The sequence below is a fragment of the Camarhynchus parvulus genome, chromosome 5 (genome assembly GCF_901933205.1).
Source record: "Camarhynchus parvulus chromosome 5, STF_HiC, whole genome shotgun sequence".
In the NCBI taxonomy this organism is placed as follows: domain Eukaryota; kingdom Metazoa; phylum Chordata; class Aves; order Passeriformes; family Thraupidae; genus Camarhynchus; species Camarhynchus parvulus.
Window position 1 is genome coordinate 18274584 of NC_044575.1, and position 21072 is coordinate 18295655.

At 39.9% G+C, this 21072-nt stretch overlaps 1 protein-coding gene across 11 annotated transcripts in view; it reads left to right on the forward strand.

Annotated features, from left to right (window-relative positions):
- Nucleotides 1-21072, forward strand: part of CD44 (CD44 molecule (Indian blood group)) — a 50792-nt gene that overhangs the window by 14999 nt on the left and 14721 nt on the right. For 3 of the 11 annotated variants that reach the window (XM_030949793.1, XM_030949798.1, XM_030949795.1), the window contains exons 2-12: nt 3703-3868; nt 6966-7102; nt 8493-8564; nt 9201-9443; nt 10325-10420; nt 13679-13804; nt 14466-14582; nt 15705-15830; nt 16522-16644; nt 18338-18442; nt 20104-20280. In XM_030949793.1, coding sequence (XP_030805653.1) covers nt 3703-3868; nt 6966-7102; nt 8493-8564; nt 9201-9443; nt 10325-10420; nt 13679-13804; nt 14466-14582; nt 15705-15830; nt 16522-16644; nt 18338-18442; nt 20104-20280 — 1488 coding nt within the window. Of the gene's footprint in view, nt 1-3702; nt 3869-6965; nt 7103-8492; nt 8565-9200; nt 9444-10324; nt 10421-13678; nt 13805-14465; nt 14583-15704; nt 15831-16521; nt 16645-18337; nt 18443-20103; nt 20281-21072 lie in introns of those variants that run through there. The other 8 variants (XM_030949800.1, XM_030949799.1, XM_030949802.1 and 5 more) reach the window with 6 other exon arrangements.

A 21072-nucleotide genomic window follows, 5' to 3' on the forward strand; every position in this document is an offset into this window, starting at 1 on the left:
GCTGGTTTTTTTTTCCCCTCCAACAAAAGACAGCTTGAGAATGAAGCCCCCAGGTGGTGTCTTGAAAACAATGAAAACTGGGGAGTAGTGCATGAGGCATCCATACAGTATACCAAAAATCTTCATGGAAAATTAATTCCAGTGGGAAGAGTTAGCGTGAGTCAGTGTTACTCATTATACATAAGGGTTGCAGAATCAGGGTGGAAGTGGAAATTGCACCTGGTTTCTTACAGTGACAGTTTATAACAAGCCTCTCCTATTAATTATCAGGGTGTAACTCACACTTCTCTGACAGGACAATGCTCTTTAGTCTGTGTGAGGCGATTCCACCCCACCAGTGGGCTCTAGCTAGCAAATTGTCTGGGGAACCAAAGTTAGTGATTTTGGCTGACAAGTATTGATTGAACCTGGTTTAGATGTGTGAATGAGGATAGTAGAGAAAGGTTTGCTTGCAGCTGCTTGAGAGAGGGCACCAGAAATCCCAGCAAGGATGGGGAGAAATGTGGAAGTTTATGCTTTCCATGCTCATAAAGCTCAGCACAGACAGGAGCACTCCGTGGCTTTGGTTTGTGTCACCCAATCTCATGGTCTGGGTGAGATTGATGATTATGACAATTCAGATGTATTTCGTACTGTTTGCCTTCTTCAAGGGCTATTATTAAACAGCTGTAGCAAATCATGTGAATGAAGGAAAAAAGGGAGGATTGTGTCCTGTCAGTCTCCAAAGCCAGACAGCTCTAGGAGGAGGAAGGAGGGAAAGTTAGCGTGCTGTTGGTGGTTTCACTGTGAGTCCACTCTGAGTCAGCCCCTTTGAAGATTCAAAAATGTTAAAAGGATCAGCAATAGTTGGTCATGCAGAATGAGTTTTACATTGCCTTGGCTCTTGGAACACAATAAAAATCCATCTTTTTCATAAGTGTGTTATAGCCAGCTAAGTAACATCAATATAAAATTAATGGATTTGACCTTCTTGCCCTACGGGAAAAGGTGAAATATGTGTTTTGATTTAAATTTACAGTCGTGTTTCTTCCTTAATTCAAAATTACTCTATAAGCCTCAGCATGGGAAAAAAATTAAGGTATTAATTTAGTTTAGAGCCCATCATTTGTTTTTAATATGGTATTTATTAGTGTGATTAGAAATTTTTTTGTTAATTCAGTTAAGGGTCCCTCCCCACTGTGTGAACATTAAAATCTGAGACTATACAGTAAAAATGCTGTGTTCCCTGATAGCTCATTTTTAAAATGTGGTAATTACTGCCTTCAAAGAGTAGATGCTGAATTTACACAATTTGCTTCGACTGTGAAATTCATGTGAGTTTTGGGTACTGCTTTGGTCCTTTTTCCATACTCAGCTCTTCATGAACAGAGTGTCTCTGCTACAGCAGTGGTACTTTTGGAATAGTAGGCGTAGAAGATATCATCAAAGTGAAGATAAAGATGCTGTCTCAGCATTACTTTAGGGCACAGTGCCAATGAATTGGATGGCCTCAAACCCAGTTTTGAGAACTGGATTGCCACATTTTTGCCTGGAGTTTCCTGGACACCCACGTGATCTCTTATGCTGCACAGGCAAGGCTTCCTGGGAGCTTGGCTGGGCTTTTGTATGCAGCTGGGCAGCACACGTGCAGTCAGCCTGGTACCTCCCAGCAGCGTCCTGGGCTGCAGGGTCTACTCAGGCTGAGCATTTCCATGGAAAATGTACACATGTGTAGGCATGCAGCCCACGTGTAGTTCCATTAAGCCTATCTGTGTGAGTAAGCCTACCTTTTTGAGCAGCAGAACTCTAAGTAATTGAGTGTCTAAGCGGAATTCTGACTATGAGTGAATCTCAGAGTGGTAATAGAGCATAAATTGTAGTGCTTAAAACCGGGAATGGCCTGAGTTTTGATGATAGCCAAGTCAACTCTCTCTAAAGAAAAGCAAACTTCACTTTATAATTCAGTGGATCTAGGATTAACTGCAATCAAATGGAACCCAAAGCAAGTGTATGTGGTATCTGCTTTCACAGTAAAAGCTTTTTAGAAATTTGCCTAAAATGATCAGAAAAGATGTTGAGGCTCCAAGAAAATTTATCTCCAAAATCACTGAGCTTGTTACATTAAAGTAATCAAGTACAACTTTGTGATCTTATCCCCATATTTAACATTAAGTCTTGGACCTCAGAGAGTGTGTTTTAGGAAGAGAGAATCAAGAAGGGAAAACTAAAGAAAAACCTTTATTCTTGTCTAGGTCATTTAATAGCTGCTTAATACAGGTACTGGCTGGACAACTTCCAAGACAATATCAGGCTTTGAATATGAAACATTTGGAGCCAAAGTAGAAGTCACTTGCATGGCAGATATGAGAGCAGCTCCCTCCTAGCAGTAGTCAAGGAGTGGCAGAAGGGCCATATGTTTTTTAATGACATATGTCAACAAAATATTAAAAATATGAAGAACTGTAATCACCAAGACTGTTAAGGAGCTCTGAAATACTAATTGATTTTGTCTAAATTATTTTTTTTTGTCAGCCAATATACTGGGAAGGTGGAATTGTTGGAAAAGAGGTTTTTTTCCCATTCATTTTGTGGGAAGGCTATCCAAGTAACAATAATGATTAATTCTGTTGCTTATGGTGCAGGCATTCAAGATTGGATGCACAGCTTTTGAGCTTCTTTGGACAAGAAAGCATCAATACTATGGGACTCCTACCTATGCTGTGAATAGTGGTTGGCCTCTCATGCATCACCCAGCCTACATCTTATCTCCTGCATTTTATCTCTTTGAATGTTTCCTGTGAGCTATGGAAAGGAAATTTCCTTGAGGTTTACCCTGAGTAGATACCCTGTACACAGAATAACATCAATTTATGAATGGACAAAAGTAATTAAAGAGTGCATGCCTCGAATATTATAGTTTGCTTTCACATTTAGGCTGTAGAACAAAATAGACTGTCAAGCAAAAATCACATTAGGAAAGTTGCTCATTATTTATAATGTGTCAATGCAAATGTGCATGAATTGCATTTCGTGTCGTTTAGAAAAACAGTTTTTATATAGCATCTTTTTTTTTTCAAATAGACACTAAGGACACACTCTTTTAATATTGGAGAAGACTGGTCTATTTTTCCCTTTCTTGCACATGGAACTTCCATTAAAATTAAGATAAAAATGAGTCATGCTCCTCTTTGCACTGGAAATAATAGCTACTCCTATGAAGTGTGCTTTGCAGTTTGTCATTCTAGTCTGGAGTTGCCACTGCTTTTTTTCTCTAGAGGGAAAGGTGGGGCAGAAGCAAAATTAATTCACATTGCTTTGAAGTGTCGTGTTGTGTTGCAGTGTGATGTAGGGATTTAATTCCAATAGTGTTGTTTCCCCATCTACACACATGATTATTCTTAGTTGTATTGATATTATTATTATTAACCCTTTCTTCTGCACATTAGTGTTAATGGCATGTTAATTGTCCTGGATACCCTACAAAAACATGTTGTGTTGCTGGTTTTGGGAAGGCTGATGATTTGGCTCATGCCTCAGCCCAGAGAGGGAAAGTATGAAAAAAGTGATTGAAAGTGGCAGTGCTTTTTCTGAATTAATTGGAAGCTGTTACTTCTTGTGGGTTTGCTTTGAAAGCATTATACTTGAAAAGAAATAATTTCCAGGTCTTCAGTGAAGCATTAGGTCTAAATTTTTAACATCTTTTTTCTTTTCTTTTGATAACAGAATTCAATGTAAGTTGCAGATATGGAGGAGTTTTTCATGTTGAAAAAAATGGTCGCTACAGTCTCACACAATCTGAAGCAGTTGAACTCTGCAGAGCTCTCAACAGTACCTTGGCAACACTAGAGCAGCTGAAGAAAGCTCATGAGCTTGGATTTGAAACTTGCAGGTAAAGAAACTTGAAAACAAAGTATTTCATGACACCACTAGTGTAGTAATTACATTTGACTTACTTTAGATGCTATGATTAGCTAAATAAGTTATATTCTATCATGAAAAAAACATCTTTGTGCATGTGTATGCTTGCTCTGAGTCCTTGATGCATATAGTTTTTACCATTTCTTTTTTAAAGAAATCACAACCTCACACAGATAAAATATAAAGGGAACAAAAGACTGACAGTATAATAAGCTAATTAGGAAGATGTTCAGATCCTAGTGTTTCACTGAGCAATTGGTAAGATAAATATGTGGGAAGTAAGGACCCAATGTGAGGTCAAAGGCTGAGGATGGTGTATGCAGTGTATGGAACTCAGTCTTGCCCAGGAACAGTAAAAAGCAGCAGGTGGTACTGTGAGGGGTCAACTCTTGACATCCCAGTGAAAAAATGGCCACAATACAAGTGCATTCTTGTAATCTGTGAATGGAGATGTTTCAGATGACAGCTACAGTGGTTATTAAAAATCCCAAAACCACGTTGTCAAGTGACCTAATTACCTGCTGTAATTAATGATGTATAGGGCAACAAATGTGGATGATACAGACTCCCCAGTTTCTCCAAAAATAACTAGACCAAGAGACTAGAAGTTACAGAAAACTTTTAATTCAAAAAAATTAGGTGAATAAAAATATGTGAGGCTGAACAATCCCAATTTTCTCAGTGTTTCCTCATAGCAGAGGTGCTTCATCCCTCTGATCAACTTCATGACCCTCCTCTGGACTCCAATAGGTCCATGTCCTTCTTGTGATGGGGACCCCAGGGCTGGACACAGCACTTCAGGTGGAGTCTGAGCAAAACAGAGTAGAGAGGGGGAATTTCCTCCCCTGACCTGCTGCCCACGCTGCTTGGGACACAGCCCAGGATGAGTTTGGCTCTCTGGGCTACAAGCAGGCACTGCTGGCTCGTGTCCGGCCTCTCATCCAGCAGTACCCCCAGGTTTTTCTGGGCAGGCTGCTCTGGTATTGGTACGCTGCTTCCACTGCCTGTGCATTTCCTTCCTGTGCCTTGGTCCCAAAACAGCTGTTCTGGTCTCTTGGCTTGGTTTCCTGATTTCTTAAACTGGTATCAAGAGCTCTTGCACTCTATGGAAGGAATCCTTGAAGACCATCTCTGTTCTTGTCCCCAAGGGCAGTTTCCCAGGATGGCCTACTGCTACCTCCTTGAAGAGCTGGAAGTTTACTTCCCTAAAATTCCGGGTTTTGACTTCACTCTTCTCCTTGCCCATTTCTCTCAGGACTTCAAACTCCACCACTGCATGATCACTGCAGCCCAGGAGATTCATGGTGGCACACCATTATGGAGTTTAAATAAATGTCAGCAGATTTTCAACTTTATTGCAGTCTAACTTAAACAGCAAACATGGAGAAATGGAATTTATCTTCTAACTGGCACAGAAAAATTTGGTGGACATTTCTCCAAAATTTTAAGACTTTCCCTCTGGTACCATAAGAAATAGTACTGACATCAGTGCTGCCTGCAACTATTTCCTCTTCTGGCATGTTTATTTCACAAATATTGTGGTGGTGGAATATGTGAACAGAGAATTATTAGAGGATTCTTCCATCAGAAGTGGAAATGTAATTTTAAATTGTACCATGTAAAAACTAGAAACAGTTCTTTGCTCTGAGGGGAAGTCCCTCATAACGCAGTAGGCATGATCTTTTTCAGACATTAGCACATGAACATACACAGCATTCTGAATGGCCCAGCACTACACAATGTTTAGAGATCAAATCCTAAATAATGCATAGGGGTAGAGATTTCTATGCAAGCAATTAGGAGTATTCTAAACTGTGGAAAGTATTTTCTAAAGCTAAAATATGAAACCAATTGAAAGAAGAAGAAGGATTTTTTTTTTCCCAGGGGGAAGCTGTAGTTTTTAATTAACGTTACAATTCCCTAATTCACAATTTACCAGAGGACAGATTTGGACATGCAAGCCCTGTAGATAGGATTTCTTCCTCCCTTCCTTCTGGCCAACCCTCCTACCTGTGCTAGAAGTAGTCCTTGTCAGTAAGCTTTAGCTCTTATTAAACATGAGTAGGAGAGGGAAAATATGCTGCATATAACCATCCAAATGTGTGTGAATAAGATGAATCAACAGAACATAACACAAGTAGGTCAATATTGGTTTGTAAAGTGTCAGCATTGTATGCTTAGTTGGGACTGTGAGTAAAGTAATTTATAATTCCACCTACAGGAGTTTCAGAATTGCAGGTATCTGCACATTAGACATGAAACTCGAATGATGTTCCTAGATAAAAAATTGCAAAGCTGTGACATTTACTCCTCCCTGATAAATCATTCCTCTCAAGAAGTAAAGCAAAACCCAAACCAAACTCCAGTTCTTGTTACCATTCTATCAGATCTCCAGTTAAATACATTGGAATCAATCAGGTATTACAGGATTGCAAAACAGTAACAATGTATTGTACCTTATCTAATCACAGTCTTCACTGAATTATGTGAGCCCTGTGCACAATAATCACACTGAAAGATACAGTAAGAATTTGTGGATGAATGATTCTTGTATTTGAATATTTTACTAGGCCATCAGTTTTTGCAGATAATGATGTGTATTGCAATCATTCTTTAAACTTGCTCAAGTACCATAAATTGAGCCCTCAACATTTCTGTGTGAAATGTTTCGGTGTGTTATGTCAAAGCAATGAAAATGTGAATTCCTGAAGAATGGGAATTTTGTGTCAGGTAATACAAACTCACCCTGAACAAAAAGTGCACTCACCTCCCTCACTTTCACTCCCTTGCTCTGGAACTGATCACCCTAGCTAGCCAATAAGATGCATATTTAATTTAAATGTGTTTAGGTCTAGAAATAAAACACAAAACAATGTTGAGTGATGGGGGACTGATGTAGCTGCATGTGAGAAAGGAGCACTCAAATGAAAAAGGAAGAAAAATCAACAAAACAGTACTAATAAATGCATGTGCCTGTAAAAAATAATGGCTTCTTTGTAGCTTCTTAGTGTTTGACGTGTCATCTGCTATAGTAAGTAATATGGTTTATTTACCTCTGTTGTTCACAGGTATGGTTTCGTGGTGGGGTATATTGTTATCCCACGGATCAATCCCTATCATCTTTGTGCAGCAAATAACACTGGCATTTACAAACTTTCAGCAAATACAACTGCTCGGTATGATGCATACTGTTACAATGCAACAGGTAAGGAGATGATTTTATGATGCATTTTAGAAACAGATTAACTAAAAATAACATATGTAATTGCCTATTTAAGGTACTGGGATGAGGGCTCATATAATAAACATAGGCTGGTTTTCAGCTGAGAAGAAATACATTTTGTCAGCCTCTAGAAGTGTATCTGTCATGTCAGCAATGACTATTTTGTTATCAGGGTGTTTTGAACTAAATCACTTTTCTGGCCTTGTGACAAACTTTGCAGCTTCAGAAGAGTTCATTATAATGGCTTAGTGAAGTGAACCATTGCAGCAGTGAATCTGAAAGACATAACTGCTGTCAGCCCTGGCACTCAGCTCTTCTGTTCATGCAGACATAAGCTTTACAGTTGCGAGTTTTTTGTGTTTTGGGAGTGGCTGCCACCTGCAGCAGCTGCAAGGCCTGCAATGTCCATCCCAGGCCCACGGACATGGCTGCTGCTCTCCTGGTGGCAGATTCATTCAGTATTTGCTCAGGCAGATCTCCATTTAGACATGAGGCAGCTGGACAGTAACATGTGTCAGCAGCAGACCGCTTTCATCTAAGGTTTTGGACTTTTTAATAGTTGGAGATATTATAGCAAATTATTAGGAAAGTGTATATAGTCTGTGACAGATGCTGAACACACTGTTTGAAAATAAGATCTAAACTAACTTCAAGGATCTTGAATTTCAGTAGATTGTGACATTTGTAGTGGAAGCAGAGAGTTCTCACAGAGAGCTGTAGGAAAAGTTCATCGATGATTTGAATGCAGTAATGTTTTTTATTTTGTTCTTTGTAGTGATATAATTAAAAATCTCTGCATTGCTGTAGTATCATGTGAGTTGCTATTGTCTGTCACTCACAGATGACTACAATGGTGATGTCCATCCCCTCCAGATCTTTATAGCTCCTCCCAAGTATTATTCCCTACCAGCAGTATGAGCAGGTAGCTCGTACACCATCCCCAGGTGGGGCACTTCAGCCCACAGGAGCCAGCAGTGCTCACCAGAGCAGGGCACGCGCTGCCTCTGCCGAGCCCTCCGGGGAGGGGATGGTGTCTTGCCAGCTAAAAGAGATTAGAGTTGCCACTGCCACAATGACAGGGAGTCTGACAGCATTGAAACTGTGTCATAAGGCTGTTTTAACTGGCATTGATTGCAGACATTTTCTGGAAGGGTTATGGAAATGGAGAATCTCGTTGTTAGCTGACAGAACAGTCTCAATGCCCCACCTGGGAAGGTGGTACGTCAGTGAATAACATTTGTTTGGAAATTTGCTTTCAGTCCTCCTCATCTGAAGCTGATGTTTTGTCATTATGTACAATTGATTTAAGCATACATGCAATTTTTTAATCCATTTTTTCAAATTAATACTTTCTGTTTTCCTTCTTTCACAGAAACAGAGGAAAAAACATGTGAGCCAGTTGTAAAAATAGATACTTCCTTACTCAGTAACCAGGATGAAACAGGTACTGTACTGATTAGAAAGACATGCACTTGCTCAATTTTTAGTAACTGGTTATCTTATTTTTACATAAACAATCAGTAATATTAAAAAAGCCAAGCCAAACATAAGAAAAAAGAAGTTGAGAGATGTTCAATAGAAATTAAAACAACTAGTCACTTGTCTTCCCCTAAAGCCTATGGAGTTTGGTTTATTTCAGGATACCAAACATTTTTTATATAGGTATTTGACATTTTTGGGACCTCAGAGCTGCTAACATCCCTTTGAGATAAAGGAATTTGCTTAAGACTGCACCCTTCATACATGTGATTTGAGCTGTTTGTTAGAAAAGATGCTGGAAGCTGAGAAAAGGTTCATAATAAATTATTTCTTCCAACTCTAAATTCTAATTGACTTTACAAATGCCAAGACATTATGTTAAAATCAAGCTGTTTAATAAAAATAAGTGATGCAATTCAGGCCCTACAAATGCAAAAAACATATAAATTAGCATATATGCATTAGACATATTTTAGTGATGTATTATCTAGGTTAGATAGGAGGGCAAAAACGGGTGAACTGGTATTGATCCATAGGCATTACTCTTTATTATGGCTGTGTACCTCCTTGACATGAATTCCGTTTAATTCCGTTTCCGCAGTCATTGACAACACGGACGGCTCCCGCTACAACGCGGACGGCACACGTCACACCGGTGGAGAGTCTTCCACCTCAGGGGCGGATGATGAAAATGTAGGTAGTGGATCAACTCATGAAACAACTGCCATGGATGCCTCCATCGGCAGGTCCAGCCCCTCGTATTATGGAAGTCCTACTCCAGTCTCACAGCTGCCAGGTCATTCTTCTGGAGGGGGTGAAAAAGGATTTCCTGGAAGAGACTATGGTAAGGACCGTAGGTTGACACTAATTTCATGGGGCCCTGCCAAATACAAATGCCATGTTCTTTTCTACTTATTTTATTTAATCTTTTATGTTGCTTGTGTGACTGAAATTATCTGAGGTCTGAAAGACTCGCTCCCAGAACGTTAGGGATACAGATATAAGTCATCCTCTAGGGACAATAAAGCTTACTGTGTGACTACAGGCTTTTTATCAAATCACCAATAAATTACCAGTGAAGGATATCAGTATTTTGCATTAATATCCTCAATACATACTGAAATTAATAAAAAGAAAAAGCAAGAGCATTAGGATTATAAAATTACTTTTCACTGGTGGTGTACTCACGGCACGTTATGCTTGTTTTGACATGTAGCTAGCACCATTAAAGGTAAATCCTAAGAGTGTCTTGCTAAGGAACTAGGATCAGAAACATTCCCCACATTCCCCAAGGTGTGTGCAGTGTATTTCTGTTGGTTGCTGTTACAACTTTTACTATCTCTGCTTGCATTCATAGTCTAGATTTTTGGACTAAACCTCAGAATATATCTCAGCAGAAGGGAATATGAATAACTTCACTCATTGCTCTAGAGTCCCTGTCCTCATGTCATACAGCTACAATAAGATCTTGTAGCACATAAACAGATCATTGCCAGAATGTTCATTGTCACTGTAATGCATTCTGCTCTTCAAACGATCTGTTTGGGTGGTATCCTTACTGTGTTAGTGAGAGAAGTGTGTGTGGGGTCTGCATCTTTCTTCTCTCTTGGACCAGCCCATGAAGGAATGGAACTTGCAGGGTGGAATAGTTGAAGTACTTGTGAGTTCTTGTGAATATTGCAACTGAGCTTATGAAATAGTAATGATTTATCCATCACCATACAGATGATGAATTTCCATCTGTATCACCTGACACCTCTTTTGGGACGCCGGCTGGTGATTTCCATGACGAAGATGATGGGCAGTATCCTGCAAGTACTAGTAAGATTTATGTTTCATAATAACAACATTACACATAGATCACATTAAAATTGCTTGCTTCTTCCAGAAGCGTGTTCTGGTAAGTGGTGAAGTATACAACACCTCAGCAATTGGAAAGACATTGAAATAGACTACTCTCTAGACTGGTTAAGTGGGAAATGAGCTTCACTCTCTGAGACAAGGGGAGCAAAATCATTTACAGTATGTTTGCTGCAATGCTTGTACCTGAGCTCGGAAAGACTGCTGTTTTGGGTTTCTCACAGCTGGTTTATCACTTTATGAGGAATCACAAATTACTACAACCTATTATCGCTTGAAGTCAATTTATTTCTGAGGTAGAAAAGGATATTTTTGTAGATTCATGATGTTATTCTAATATATTTTTGGTTGTGAATGTATGTATGTTCCATGTCAAAAACCATGGCCTTGCTAACGAAGGCAGTGCTTTATATGGTAGTTGCAACTACCAAGCCATTTGTGCGCTGCAAAAACTAATTTCATCCTTGCTGTTGGCAATATTCATAAGAAAAAATTGGGGTCTGTGGTTACTCCACAGTCTTTGAGGACCCAAAAGAACAGTAGCCATCTTCTCTTCTTTGTCATTAAATAGCTTTACTGAGTTGGAAAAACTGCTTATGATGTTTTTATCAAATATGTAGTGCACAGCAGCTACAATAAATAAAAAGCTTTTGAAGTCCTCTTCCACATTTTAAAGTGGAAATAATGTACATATGTTCACACTAGTTCTTATGATTAGAGTGATAAAGATCTTTGCCTCAGAAAATATAGTGAACCTAAAGGGAGAACATTTTAATTATACAGAGGAAATCTACAGAGGCTTGTTGTAGTAAAGATCAAACTGATAGAAGGGAAAGTTCCTTCCCACTGGCTCTTTTTTTTCTCCATCGGGGGAAATCCATGTAGCTTGATTGTCTGTTGGCTGCTGATAGTTGGTCAAATGGTCTAAGTGACTTGGAGAAATGGTGCCCTCATCACTGTATTTAGAGGAAGAATGATTGTATGCATTACAGTTAGCAAAAGCTTTGCTAAAAGACATAAATTATTAAACCCAAACATCTTTTCTCAGAAGATGTGAAGATTAGTAACGCCTTTAAGTATGTAGATAGAAAAAGAAATACTAGGTTGATTTTACCCCCAACCTTGAAAAAAAGTAGAGAATTTTCTGGTGCTTGTTTCCAGTGAAAGCTATTGTAACAAAATGTTGCCTGTAAGGGGTGGAGGTTTCAGAAAATCCCACCTGTAATAGTGGGGAGTTTGGTTGGCTCTGGTGGTGATTTTTCCTTCCTATATGTTTGCTTTTGTGTGCACATGTGACTTAATGTTTCCTTGTGCTGGTGTTTCTGTACCCACTGAAAAAACCTGTCCATTGTTTCTGTACAGGAAAGCTTTCTGTTTTTGTTTTAATACTTGATTATCAAATGTATTGGTCCTAAATATCTATGTCCCTTCCTCTTGCTAGCAGCTCTCTCTCATGGGCAGGATTGTTTTACAGAGAGAAAAATGGAGATATTTAACATCTGAAAAGATCAAAGAAGCTATAGAGAAATGTGATAAAATGTGTCAATAATGATAAATGTGAATCAGAGAAGTGATAGCATTGGTATGTTTGTTTACAGGGGTAGGATTGATAAACTGGTTTCTCTGGAGGAAAAAAAATATTATGAAAGTAATGCTCCTGGGCTTTTCTGATAGCTTTGGCTGTTACCCAGCAACATCACTTTAACACAGAAGTGTTTAACTCATTTAGTTTAATTTTACTGCATTATAAATGAATCAGTAACCTAGCATTCCTTTTAGAAAGACATGAAGTATAAGCTGTGCATCTCTCTGAGAAGTCATCAAATATTCAGTAGCACAGGAAAAAAAATTCATGGACAGCAGTCCTAAAAAGAAGGAATAAAGCCATGTCCCAATATCTGTTATTTAGTTTGTATAGCAGTGCAGGCTCAGTGGAATATCCTGGTCACAATTTAACTTCCCAGAGAAAAAACCCACAGACAGGGAAGTAGAAAATTTAGAAATAAGTAAAGAAAAGTATTTGTTGTATATCTTCAGATAGATGGCTGAAAATCTATCTATATAATTCTGTAGTGTGCTAAAGTGAAAAACAAAATTGGTGGCTCTCCACTGTACTACATTTAATTTGTAAAGTTACAGTTTCTTTAAAAGATACATAGTTTAATCTAAAGAATTCTGTGCTATGGTTTGAAATGAGCAGTTTGCACAGCTCCTTGTTCTTCAGATGATACACATTCATTCTTTCTCTGGATTTGGGCATCACTGGTGGTGTACTCCAGCAAGTTAATGGGCCAGATTAATACAGCATCAGCACATTACCATTGACTTTCTCTCCTTGCCCAGATAGGTTTTACTCTTTGTTATTAGCAAATTATGATTCACCTCTAGGTGTGCCATGAATCAGACATAGAACTCTTACTGATTAATGAGCTACCTACATAAACAGTAACTCTGACTGATTTTTTTTCATCCATATACAATAGACACATCTATTTCCATACCAATACCTATATGGATGCACAGTGGAAGAAAAGGCTGTAGATTCCTGTAATTATTCAAAGCAGAAACATCTTTCCATTCAGAAATATCTATCCCAAACCTGTAGAATTTAATATTTGATATGCTGTGTTCGGAGGAAATGCTGTGGATTGCTAATGTGATAGGAGTAAAGCTGCGCCTCTCTCCCTGTGATATACTAATACCTGCCTGGAAAGTGGTTCTGGTGTAAAATTAGCTGCCAGCATCAGGACAAGGGGAGTGCATGTGCCTTTTGAATGTCCTCAGGTCTGAGCTCAGGTTCTTGGCAGCATTGGCTTTGTAGATACTTCTTACATCTTTTGATTTTTTGTCATCTTGGTGGATGTTCCTCATTCTGGGCTCTATTTCAAGGACTATCTGCTCTCTCCTGCTGTCAGAGCCTGTGAGGAACTCATTAACCTTATGGAACGTGGAGCAGTGAAAAGCCCCACGGGGCTTTTTGGTGGCTGCTCTCAAGGGAGCATGTTCTTTCCTGGGACTGCCCAAAGTGCTTGCATCTGGCTAGGCATTGGAGGAATGTAATGACACCATGGGTTCATACATTCGCCCTGCTGTCACATCCATCTGTCGGCATGAGCGTGCTCAAGGTGCTGCTGCTGGTGGAGTGGACTTTGCTGGAGGAAAAGTTGCTTCTCAAGAAATAATCACAAGATCTTGGTTAAATGAGCCATGTCCTAACAGCTCCAGGGCCTCATCATGACAACCTGGAGAAAACCACCACCCAGGCTTGGTGGAATCCGTTCCCAGACAACTGGTGGTGGTCGAATCCTGGAGAGAAGACGCCAGAGCCCACGCCAGCAACCAGGGGTAAAGAATGCCATGCTCAGAGGCTGCTTGGTTTAGGGGCTGAATTACCAGAGAGCAGGGCAGCAAGCTGCACAAACTCTAGGTGGAAGGGGGGATGGATGTGTGGCATCTCTCACTGCTGTTCCTTGCACGGTACTTGAAGCAGGAGAGGCAAAGTCCCTGGCTCCCTGTCACAGAGTGTAGACGCGGTAGCAATGGAGCAGTTGTGCACATTGTCCATGTGCCATGGAAGCATTCTGCCTGTCTGAAAGGGATGAGTCTGGGAGCATGCCATTATGTAAAGCATGTACCTGGGTCTGTCTTTCTTCCTGTTTGGAAGCAGTTTAGGAGCAGACTGTTCCAATGAGAAGGACATGTAGGGGAGAGGATGGAAAGGATTTCAAGCCAGTACTCTGCTCTGAATATGCTGTGATTATGCAGAGGGACCTAAAATGTATGTAACAGCTCTAGAGGAGCAGCTTCATCAGGGCCGTGGCAGAGGGGAGAACCCCTTGTGAGTGAAAAGGCCAGGAGCAGCTATGGCCCCTGGGAAGCATTGGGGCTGTAAATTCTCCTCTGTGATTGTAAGGCTGCGCGTAGGGGAGGCAGGAAAGCTGAAGTGCCGCCAGCAGAAGGCCTTGTGGGTTAAGGCTTCATGGCAGATTTAACATCATCACAGCAGATGTGACCTCCAGTGGCAGTGATTCAGATGAAGACTCTTCTGAGGAGATTGTGTATCCCACCATGTTTCCAGGCTGGGGCAGGAGTGTGGCCAAGGACGAGACTTCTCTGAGTACAAGTAAGAACCTTCTCTTGTCTTTGGTTGGTTTGTTCTTTGTCCTGTCCCACCTGATGCTCCTGCTCCTTAGCTGCATATATATTGTTTGAAAATTGGATGATCTCATCAGCTCTTTCTCAGATACATCTCCCATGTCACAAAGAAGCTCAATTTAGAATATTTGGACTCCATGTAGCTAAAAGCACTACCTTCTGTTGATTCTTGAACTGTTGTCTTCCTTCTCATTTGACTTGTGGATTTTTCTTGTGACTTCTTGGGAGTCAAGGACTGATTTCACTTTGGAGGGAATTTCCAACCTCTTGGACGTGGCGTGATTATTTCTCTTTGCCAACAATTAGTTGGCTTGCCTAGCATGGTGGATGGAAAGGCTGTTGATTACTGTAACTTTTCTAAGCTGAAATCTCTTTCTATCTATTAATGCCAGGCATAAATCTAGGTATCCTGCTATTTGATAGACTCTGTTCTGAGAATAGGCTGTGCATTGGTAACAGGATACAAGTAAAGCTGCTCCTCTCTCTCCATGCTGTACTGAAGCCTCTGAAAGGTGTTTCTGGTGTGCATTTAGCTGTCAGCGTCAGGTCAAGGGGAGTGCATGTGTCTTTCGAGAGGAATGGCCTCAGTTCTGAGCTCAGGTCCTTGGCAGCATTGGCTTCATGGGCTTGTTGGTAGAAGACCAGTTTGCTTCTCTGGGTGTGCTTATCTCTGGGTATCCCTTTTGCCTTGGATACTTCTTTCATCTTTTGATTTTATGTCATCTTGGTGGATGTTCCTCATTCTGGGCTCTATTTCAAGGACTATCTGCTCTCTCCTGCTGTCAGAGCCTGTGAGGAACTCATTAACCTTATGGAACGTGGAGCAGTGAAAAGCCCCACGGGGCTTTTTGGTGGCTGCTCTCAAGGGAGCATGTTCTTTCCTGGGACTGCCCAAAGTGCTTGCATCTGGCTAGGCATTGGAGGAATGTAATGACACCATGGGTTCATACATTCACCCTGCTGTCACATCCATCTATGGGCATGAGCGTGCTCAAGGTGCTGCTGCTGGTGGAGTGGACTTTGCTGGAGGAAAAGTTGCTTCTCAAGAAATAATCACAAGATCTTGGTTAAATGAGCCATGTCCTAACAGCTCCAGGGCCTCATCATGACAACCTGGAGAAAACCACCACCCAAGCTTGGTGGAATCCGTTCCCAGACAACTGGTGGTGGTCGAATCCTGGAGAGAAGACGCCAGAGCCCACGCCAGCAACCAGGGGTAAAGAATGCCATGCTCAGAGGCTGCTTGGTTTAGGGGCTGAATTACCAGAGAGCAGGGCAGCAAGCTGCACAAACTCTAGGTGGAAGGGGGGATGGATGTGTGGCATCTCTCACTGCTGTTCCTTGCACGGTACTTGAAGCAGGAGAGGCAAAGTCCCTGGCTCCCTGTCACAGAGTGTAGACGCGGTAGCAATGGAGCAGTTGTGCACATTGTCCATGTGCCATGGAAGCATTCTGCCTGTCTGAAAGGGATGAGTCTGGGAGCATGCCATTATGTAAAGCATGTACCTGGGTCTGTCTTTCTTCCTGTTTGGAAGCAGTTTAGGAGCAGACTGTTCCAATGAGAAGGACTTTTAGTGGGGGGGAGGGAAAAGTTTTCAAGCCAGTATGCTCTGCTCTATCTGCTAGAAGGGGACAGGGCATGGTTAGTGCTGTGACTATGCAGAGAGTCCCAAAATGTATCCAACAGCTCTAGAGGGGCAGCTTCATCAGGGCCATGGCAGAGGGGAGAACCCTTTGTGAGTGAAAAGGCCAGGAGCAGCTATGGCCCCTGGGAAGCATTGGGGCTGTAAATTCTCCTCTGTGATTGTAAGGCTGCGCGTAGGGGAGGCAGGAAAGCTGAAGTGCCACCAGCAGTGGCACTCAGCCTTGTGGGTTAAGGCTTCATGGCAGATCTAACATCACCACAGCAGATGTGACCTCCAGTGGCAGTGATTCAGACGATGAAGACTCTTCTGAGGAGATTGTGTATCCCACCATGTTTCCAGGCCAGGGCAGGAGTGTGGCCAAGGACGAGCATGCTCGCAGCACGAGTAAGGAACTTCTATTCTCTTTGGATAGTATCTTTCTTGATTTTCCTCTCTTACCTGATTCTCCTACTACTTTGTCATGCATTTATTTTGTGAAAATTGGATGATCTTCTCATCAGCTGTTGGCTTCAGACATACCTCTTTTGTGACTGGAAAATTATCTTAGATCCTTAGCATAAAATAATGTCCGTTCTTTCTCTACTTAGAATTAGTATATCAGTTTCATGTTTATTCAGAGGTTTGCATTTACTCATGATTATTCAAGACAAAAAATTTATCTTTCATTCTATTGGTTTATTTTAAGTATTAAAATAATTCTAGGTCATGTTATATATAACCTACATCTATTCAATAGCATTCTTCCTCTCTGTTGAAGATGCTCAGGCACAATTTGGAAAGACCAAACCCCAAGTCCCTTTTTCATTGGGAACTGTCAACAATACAGTCTTGTGTTTGCTACCTTCTACACACAGATGAGTCTTCTAACTCATCTGATTTGTTTTTTGACCTCAGATGCCTAGGCATCATCCAGTATTACAACTGAGATATTTTAATACATAGCCTTATTTTCGTTGTATCTATAGTCCCACAGTGATCATCTGAGAACTCTTCTTTAATTCAAAAGCCATCCATAGGTGAAATAATTTTGTCTGAAAACCAGAAAAACACCACATATGAAGGTCAAAGCTAAATGCTATGTGTCACTGAAGTGCACAAGCTGCTACTTGTCTTTATGACCAGGGAATGGCCCCAGCCCTGGGGGTTTTTTAGCATAGATGTTCCTGTTAATGACTATACTCTAATGCTCTTACTTGTACAAAGATATTAATCTGTTCTATATCTGTAGTTTTATTTAATGTAAGTACATCTTAATGTGTCTGTTGTCTGTGCTCTTATTTAATCAGCAGTCACTATTCATAAGCCTTTTATTTTTTCTAAGATAGTGCAGTATTTGCATTTTTTCAGCAGTGATTTCCATTTTTAGTAGAAAATGCAAAATCAGGAATTTATCTTGCTTTGGGACTTCTTATGTTTCTTCCTATGCTTTGGATAGTTTTGGTGTTTATTCATCTTTGAGACTCTGCATTGGTAACTTGTCCCACAGATGTACTGCATTCCATACCTTTGACAGCCTGATGGTGTCTGCATGATCCATGGGTGAAAGTCTATTCAGTCTCTGGTCACAGACTCTTGGAGAAGTTCTGGTTTATATCTTTTTAATTGTATTATAACTTGACTAATATTGGCCTCCTGGTGCTTGTCAAGGTGCTCTCATTTTTTTGCTGGCCGTCGTTTTTTTGCTCAGTCATGGGTATTCTAACATGGTACTTCTTGAGTACTCCTTGAGGACTTAGCAAGCATGTTTTATGTCTATTGAGATACCTGCCATATTCCTTAGGTCCAGCATTATTCTTAAAACATGAGTTTAAATTTCTACAACTGCTCTACTGGTTTTGCATTGCTTCTACTCTACATTTTTCTTCTGCTGCTTGTTTTTCCCATTTTTCTTGGGAAGTTTTGCATCTGTTGAATGCAAAGAAAAGAGCAACTGGTTTGTTGTGAAGGGATTTGATAAGAAGAGTAAAGAGACTACAGCTAGGCTATACAAGAAGTTCCATTTTCCATCACCTTTATGGTACACACAGACAGTAGATTTAGAGCATGGTCAGCATTGAATCCTCCATTGTCCCAACAGCTGTGGACTCACAACACGAAACACTTCTGGAAATCACCACACAAGGCCATTGGAACCCCACCTTTACAGATGAAGAGGAGCAGGATTCTAGCTCTGCTAGCAGGGGTAACGCAATCAAGCATTTGAGATAATACTCAGATTTCTGATATAATTCAGTGAAGTATGACACTCGGGGTGCAGCTGTTTGTGTTCTCACATCATTAGCCTCAGTTCATCAGTTCGGAGTAATACCTTTACATTATTTGTGCTAGAGACCTCAAAGGTGGCGTCTGTAACATTCATCTGTCAATTCAAGTCTATCTTATGTATACAAAGTTCATTTCTTGCCGCTTCTCCTCACATCTCTGGTATTTTAAAATTTGCACTACCAGTAGCGTGCAATAAAACTGAGCAGACTGTAACTTTTGGTGAGAAAAAAATTCCTTTTTCCACTTCAAAATTTCTATTCTAAAATCTGAAGATAAAAGACAAAAAAGGGAGCTAGTGTTTCCAATACATAAATTGTCTTACAAAGGATAATACACTACCTCCAGATGAACTGGGGGTGAAAATTTTGCTATCAGTGCTAGTGCCAGTAGCCAACTGACATACCAAAATGTTGAATTCTGTAGGTAAGAGCTACAGAGTGCATCCTCAAGCTATTTTTCTGTGTCCTTCTGGTTCTGAGATTGTTTTGAACAGCATAAATTTATGCAGTTGGCTTTAGAACAGATTCTGTCATCACACAGAAATGGTTTTTGTGATAACTTTCTTTTAGTGGTGAAGTATTGTTAGATCAGTTGTATTCATACATTGACTAATATTGCCTCTTTTTTTGTAAGATAATGTATATGTGTTCAGTTTAATTTTAAAATTATGAACTACATTTGCATGAGCGCTGTCCTTACAAATATTTCATTGCCTGAATGTGAAGATAAATATTCCTCCAGTTTTTCTCTTCTTGGGAAATAGCATCGTTTCTCTCTCTGGTAACTTATGACATGTATGACACATCCAGCTCATTCTTTGCATGCTCTGATTAAGGACCTTAGCTTTACTCTTATATACCATTCATGGAAATGTTTGATACTTAAGACAAATATATTTCCAGCTGAGTTCTTATGCTTATCTTAGGTTTCCTGATGTATCTTTTCCAAACCTTCGTTAGAGCATCTCTTATGGTGGTGGTACTTCAGCTGACTGCATCTTCTGCTGTGTAAACAACAGCAAGTTAAAGAGTAAGCAGTGAATTAATTTTATTGGTGAGAGCTTTAATTATTATTGAGTTCAAAATAAGTATGCTTATCTACTTACATGAACCTCCTTATTTAATTCATCCAATCTCAGAAGAAATTACAATTTCCTTAGGGCCAGCTTTGTAATTATGCAATTGAGATAACTCAAAAGAAAAGATTCATCAGTGTTTTACTTTAAAAACACAGAATACGAACAAACTCAACAGTTAAGTTTCTAATAATAAATATGAAATATTTAAGCTGTTGTTTCTATGAACTCTTCTGGTTCTTGGATATCTCTTATCTTCCACTGGTCATTGGGATCCTTTCTAGTGTACTTAAATCTTCTGATGCTCCTGGTGATGCTTTTGTGTGATCAGGTTTTCAAAGGACTTCTGTTTTCTTTCATCTTTCATTTCACATGAAATGCAACAACAAGAAAAAGCCAAAATGCAAAAGCCAAACACCCTTGTTATGTAGACTATGATGATAAGGATAATATGACGATGTTGAGTATTTTGATCATTTTTGATTCAATCACAATCTTACCAGCACTAGTTACAAGTGAAAATGAAAAGCATCAAGGACCAACCCAACATCTGCTATTACACAGCCTTCATTCTGGAGGGATCAGTCAAGAACAAAACCCTGCAAATACCACTGGCAGTATTGAACAACATGGATTTACTACTGCAGGTGAAAATTATTTTGGAAAGGAAACTTCTACAGGTAATATTGCAGGTCACATTTTAGCAAATTTTCAGAGTTTTATAAAAATTTGGTTTTAGGATGTTTTACTCACATTTTTGCATTCTGAGGCCATAACACATGTTCTGTCAATAAACCTCAGCAATTTTGATGTTACATTATTATTTTTTTAATTAGTATATTCTTTAGACTTTTCCTGGATGCTTCTCTTCTATTTGTCTTGTATGTCAAGACCTTTAGTAGGTTAATTCTGTAACTGTCTCCTACATTTTGTTGTTGTGTGTCATGCAGTCACAAGCTTTCAACAGGCTGTCAGCCAGGGTTTTGTCTGCAGGAAACAGAGAAGGCTTAAGTGGAAAAATAATAATGTGTGCTGCATTTTTCACTCCTTTGGCAACTGTGTTCGCTCTCCTGTTGCAAGTCATTCTTGGTCCTGGGATTTTTTTTCCCAGTTTTTGTTAATCACAGTTATATCTAAAAAAAATTATCTAAACTGTTTACTCATCCCACTTTTGAACTATAGCAATATGAAGGGAAGAGGACAAAGCAATGTAGAATAAGAGAGGCTTCTCTCTTTCATTGGTTGAATCAATTGAAACATAAAAGATAAAATCGTACTGTAAAGGTGGTAAATGAAAATTAATATATTTTAATTTCTGTTCCTGTGAGCGTACCAAACTTACAAGGTAATGACAGGTGTGCTGTACTAAGCACTGCCAACAGTGAATGCACCACAGTCATCATCTGCCCTTGTGGATTATCAAATGCAGGTCTCTGATAATCTGTTATCCTACACTACTACGCCAATACATA